Source organism: Elephas maximus, chromosome 7 (assembly GCF_024166365.1).
Source record: "Elephas maximus indicus isolate mEleMax1 chromosome 7, mEleMax1 primary haplotype, whole genome shotgun sequence".
Lineage (NCBI taxonomy): Eukaryota > Metazoa > Chordata > Mammalia > Proboscidea > Elephantidae > Elephas > Elephas maximus.
The window spans coordinates 122,075,407-122,081,379 of record NC_064825.1 but is presented as its reverse complement, the minus strand read 5'-3'; the positions used below and the strand labels follow the sequence as shown (position 1 = coordinate 122,081,379).

The 5,973-nt window shown below is 41.1% G+C and overlaps 1 protein-coding gene across 1 annotated transcript; it reads left to right on the top strand.

The window, feature by feature from the left end:
* Window positions 1-1,918: 1,918 nt before the first annotated feature.
* LOC126080646 (olfactory receptor 5A1-like) lies at window positions 1,919-2,872 on the top strand. The gene has a single exon (XM_049891824.1). It carries the CDS (start codon window positions 1,919-1,921, stop codon window positions 2,870-2,872), a length of 954 nt encoding a protein of 317 aa, XP_049747781.1.
* The last annotated feature ends 3,101 nt before the right edge of the window (window positions 2,873-5,973 follow it).

Below are 5,973 nucleotides of genomic sequence, written 5' to 3'. Positions count from 1 at the left end.
GCAATTAGGTGCAAGGTGTTTGCTCCTCCTAAACCAAAACCAAACCAAATCCGTTGCTGTTGAGTGGTTTCTGACTCATAGCAACCCTGTAGGACGGAGTAGAACTGCCCCACAGAGTTGCTAAGGAGCAGCTGGTGGATTTGAATTGCTGACATTTTGATTAGCAGCCGAGCTCTTAACCACTGCGTAACCAAGGCTCCCTTGAACCAGTTGCCATTGAATCAGTTCCAACTTGTAGTGACCCCATGTGTAGAGTAGAACTTCTCCAGAATTTTCAGAGGTGTGACCTTTCAAAAGCAGATCGCCAGGCCTTTTTTCTACGGTGCCTCTGAGTGGATTTGAAACACCAACCTTTCGGTTAGAAGTAGATCACTTAACTGTTTGCACCATCCAGATATTAGAAAGTGCTGCTGCTGAAATGTCCTAAAGAAAAGGAGTATGTCAAAGGGACCACTTTTTCATTTTCTATTTCCATTTCCTTCTGTTTTCATTTGCTAACAAGTTTCAAATGTAGGTAAGACTGGGAAGGAGGAATATGTTAAGACAAAAATGGTGTGAGGAAGAGATGAATCTAGGGTGTCAAAAAAAAATGTGAATATTAAAAGGTGTTTCTAAAATTATAGAATCTAGGGTGTCAAAAAAAACAATGTGAATATTAAAAGGTGTTTCTAAGATTAACAAGGGCATCACTGGTTTAACTTGGCTTTCTGAGTCTGATAGGATTTGCAGTGGTAGCTTTGTCATTTAGGCATATGTGGATACAAGCTTTGCAGTGGTTACTATCTCAAGTCCCAGATTTTTCTGTTGCTCAGTTACACCAGCAGGCATTGCAAAACATTTAATACCTTCTCATTTCTTTCTAAAAGAGACTAAATCGTCTCAAGCTTGACTTATTTCTTTGGGAGTCAGTCAGTGTTATGCCTTTTCTGTTCATTTACTGGAAGGATATCTACTTGAAGAGAGATCATAATTGTGTTATTGATGCCTCAACTTCCCAGTGTCCACGTCCATTGCCCAAGCATGACCCTTAGGTAATTCCAAGTCACTCTCCCCTGTAGGAGAGTTCTCTAATCTGGTAACCGTCAATAGGCTTCAGGGTAATTGCAAATCCAATAAAACTGTGTGCAAAGGTGCTAAGTGGTTGCATTTTTCTGAGCAGAGAATCCAGTCTCCGTCAGATTATCAAAGAGACACAAAAAAAGCATTAAACACAGTCTTAAAACTCTTAAGTGTTCGATGTAGGAAAGAAAAGGCTGCACCTGAAAGAAAGGGAGCTTCATGACTTTTCCAACCTTGTCTTATGTCACTTCTCAGGAGCCTTCCTAGAGTCATTAAATTGGTTAAATCACTCCATTTCCAAGCTTCTGGTTCTTAGTGAGTGAGTCTTCCCAACCATTCTGTTACATTGTGAAAGGAGAAAGGGTGTTACAGGATAATCAGTGCTTTCTGGGTATAGGTTAATTGAGAGCTAGTTCTCCAGGAGACTTTAAAGAGCATCTCCTCCAGCCTCCTGACTTGACATATTTTGCACATGAACTTCTCTAAGCATCTAGTTAACAGCTGAGCCTTGCCTGGGCAGAAGCTTTCTGTTTGACCACTATTTTCCTAATTTGGCCTTACTTGAAAGACTCACATATTTGTAAGATCTGGCAGGGGAAATCATATTAAGACATTTTAGAAGATGATGGGCTAATGATGGCCATTTACTGCCTTCTGTCCCCAAATCCAATGGTAATATACATCCAAGAGGATTTTTCAGTTCAAGTTTGATGATTGTATATGGAAGGCACAGAATAACTCAACATGGATGATTTAAGGTTGTACAATTAGCTAGCTGCATGCCTAAATAGTAAAGAGTGCTTCTTTTTCTTTAAGGAGGGAATAAAGGTATCTCCTTCTCTCATCTCTTCTTCAGCAGATGACAGCAAATAGGCCCATGGAATGGAATGAAAACCACTCCTCTGTAACCATGTTTGTTCTCCGGGGTCTCTCAGATGAAAAGGAGCTGCAGCTCATCCTCTTTCCAGTATTCCTAGGGATCTACCTGGTGACTCTCATCTGGAACCTGGGTCTCATCCTCCTCATCAGGATGGACTCCCAGCTGCACACACCCATGTACTTTTTTCTCAGTTTTCTGTCATTTATAGACATCTGCTATTCTTCTTCCATCAGCCCAAGGATGCTTTCAGATTTCTTAAAAAATGAAAAGACAATCTCCTTCATCGCCTGTGTCACTCAATATTTTGTTGCAGTCTGGATGGGTCTGGCTGAGTGCTGCCTCTTGGCCGCCATGGCCTATGACCGATTTGTGACCATTGGCAGCCCTCTGCAGTACTCAGCCATCATGGCTCCTGGCCTCTGTGGGAAGATGGTTGCTGGGGTCTATGTGACTGGTTTCCTTAGTAGTTTATCTCAAACAGTCTCTTGCTTTAATCTCAACTACTGTGGGCCAAATATCATTCAACATTTCTTCTGTGACTTGCCTCAGATTATTCCCTTGTCTTGTTCCAATCCCTTCATTAGCCAAATAATTCTTCTCCTGGCAGCCATTTTTATTGTGTTTGGTTCTTTGCTTGTTACTCTCTTGTCCTATGGCTTCATTGTAGCTTCCATCCTGAAAATATCCTCAGGCAAAGGCAGTGCCAAGGCCTTTAATACCTGTGCCTCCCACCTGGCAGCTGTGACCCTCTTCTTTGGCACAGCCCTCTCTGTGTACATGCATCCCAGCTCTAGTCATTCCATGAAGCAGGACAAGGTGCTGTCAGTCTTCTATGTCACACTAATTCCCATGTTAAACCCTCTGATCTATAGCCTGAGGAACAAGGAGATCAAAGGGGCCCTCAAGAGGGTAATAAAGAGAACAACTTATTAAACTCAGTAAGAATAATATTTGGGAAGATATTATTGTTCCATCAAGAAGGATGGAGGTAAGAATGTATAAGTTACCTTTTGCAAGTAACAGGAATAACTAGGCTGCAAGAAGAAATGAAAACCTGATTTCCTTGTTTCCTGGTACCATCATGCTTAGGTGCCACCAACAAGTGATCTCTCTGGGACCATGATGGCAATGTGGAATGCAGTTTAAAAAGCCAGTTTCCATGATTAGAACTCAGCTGGATAAAAGCCTAAAAGGTGACTGTGCTTTGAGAAGACAACTGTTGATAAATATTATTTGCATAGAAATGATAAGAACCCAAGATGCCACACAGCCAGTTGTTTCCCTCACAGGTTTTATTTATTTTTTAATTGTTTAACTTTTATTGATATTCCAATAAAATGAAATAATATGATAAGTATGTGGCAAATGAAACATTTATAATGGAACACTTTTTAACTTTGGTCCCAAATGGAGAGAGAAAGTGAGAAGATTTATCTGGGTACAATTCCAAGGAACTTTGTTCCATGCACTTTACCCCTCAGGCCTATGGGAGAAATTGAATTGTGAAAAAGATATGGGGGCTATGGAGGGTAGGAGGAAGGGGAAACATTTGGGGTCAAGGGGTTGGGGAATTTCTCAGATGCTAGAAAGAAATTAAAGGTCAGTGATTTCTGGTCATGAATGGGTCTGGTGCATGTTCCAGTGCAGCACATTGGAGACTATACAGGACCCCAGAAATGATGGGTGTCAAGGTGTGTTCAGGGAGTCAGGACCCAAGTTCTGGAGATCTGAGCCTTTCTGTGATTCCAGGGCCTTCAGTTTGACAAGGTGTTGGCAGAGCCATCAGCCTCAGGGGTATCAGGGAGATTCAGAGTCCAACTGTACGAGTTTTAAAAACAGATTTGTTTTTCATACTTGAGTTTATAGACCAAGTTTCGTACATATTGCATTAGCATTTATATAACACTTTACCCTTCACATAGTTCTATCACATAGATTAGGTTTTTCTATTCCTGTATGAAGTTGGTAGGTGAAAAATTATCCCCATTTTACAGACAGAATGTTTGGGCACATTGAGGCCTTCCATGTTCTTCCCAGCATAGGCAATGATCTTTCTCAAATATCACAAAATGTGATTTGTGAAACATAAATGGTTCTACCTAACCAAAATATTTTATCCATTGACCTTCCATTTTTGTAGATTTCATAGTCTTGGTATTATTTCTTTAAAACTGTCTTAAGAAGCTGTTCATTAATAAAATAATAGACTCATTGCCTCCATCCTCACCCCTTTCCCCACAAAAATATGTTTGGCTGGAACAGACCAAACCAAGAATGGAACCTTTTCTAAAACATTTCTGTAGCCCTAGCAACTGGCAGTTAAGTGAGATCCCTTCCAAAAAGTAATGTAGCTGGGAATGATCCTAAGTAGACATTTTAATGACAGTTTAGAAATGCAGCATAATATTTGGGAAAGAATTCTAAATCAGAACATCTAAATTATACCTACGACTAATATAGGGTTGCTATGAGTTGGAATTAACTAGATGGCAATTGGTTTGATTTTTTCCTAATACAGGAAGGAGTTGTGGTAGCATAATGGTTAAGTACTTCCCGCTAACTAAAAGTTGGTAGATCTAACCCACCCGGTGGTTCTGCGGGAGAAAGACCTGGTGATTTGCTCCCGTAAAGACAACAGCCTAGAAGAGCTTGAGGAACTTCTACTCTGTCACGTGGGGTTGGTATGAGTTGAAAATTGACTCAATGGCATCCAACAACAACACTAATACTGACAGAAGGCCTGTTTCGTACTACAGAAAATGTTTTATAACCATTATCCAATTTAAATGTAGCTCTATGAAGAGCTACACTTTAAAGTTGTTGTTGTTGGTTGCTGTGAAGTCAGGTCTGACTCATGCCAATTCCCTGTGTGGAGACCAGAACTGCTCCATAGGATTTTCACGGCTGTGGAAGCAGATCACCAGGCCTGTCTTCTGAGGCACCACTGGGTAGGTTCAAACTTCCAAACTCTCTGTTAGTAGTCAAGGACTTAACTCTGCCACCCAGGGAACCACTCTATGAAGTAGATACTACTATTAACCATATTTTATAGGTGACAAAACTGAGGTTTGAAGAGGTTACTATCCTCCAGGGTCACGTGTTCAAGATCACATGACAAGTGTGTTGCAGAGCCAGAGTTCAACCTAGACAGGCTACTTCAAAACCCATGACTGTAATAAGTAGTGTACCTTTGCATTTCTTAGTGCCTCAGTTACTTCACTTAAGCATAGGAAATTATACCACACCTGCCTCATAGGCTGTTGTGATGACTGATTCAGGGAAAACATTTGAAAAAAATGCATGTATCTATCTATCTAAAATGAAAGTTCATTGTAAGCCGGGAAGTGCATGCACACATATAAAATTTATTGCTATTAAGCTGTCTTTGATCGATTGACATAATGCCTGCAACAAGGGCCTCAAACATAGGAACAACTGTGAGGATGGCAAAGGACCAGGCAGTATTTCACTCTGATGTACATAGGTTTGCTATGAGGCAGAGCTGACTCAGCGGCACCTAACAACAAAGTGTCTTAACAGCTGGGGTTGACCTCTGGTTCCTCACCTGAAAATTGAGGATATTGGACTAGATGATCCCTAAGTCCATTCTAGCTCAAATGACTTCAAGGACAGTAAATAAAATCTTACAATCATGACATCATGACAGGACCACACGGAAGTGAGAAATCCAGCAGGGACATTGCAAAGTGGGGCATAAAATCAGCAGGGACAAAAACTCCATGGCAACCATACACCAGAAGGAATCACCTGGAAAGTTTCCTTCCTCTAATGGGCTTGTCTCCTTCCACTTCTGCCTTTAACAACACAATTAAGAGGATACCCAGTTGTGGACATCTTTCTTGCTGGGTGAAAGTAGCCAGTTTCATGGCCCAGCAGAGATATAGGGGTGCAATAGGGCCCACCTGGAAAATTGCTTTTGAAAAGAAATAAGTATTTTTGACTTTTGGCAAGAGCTCTGTGTTTTGGAGTGTCAGAGTCAAAGTCAGAGGTCAGGACCTAGAAAGACCAGTGGA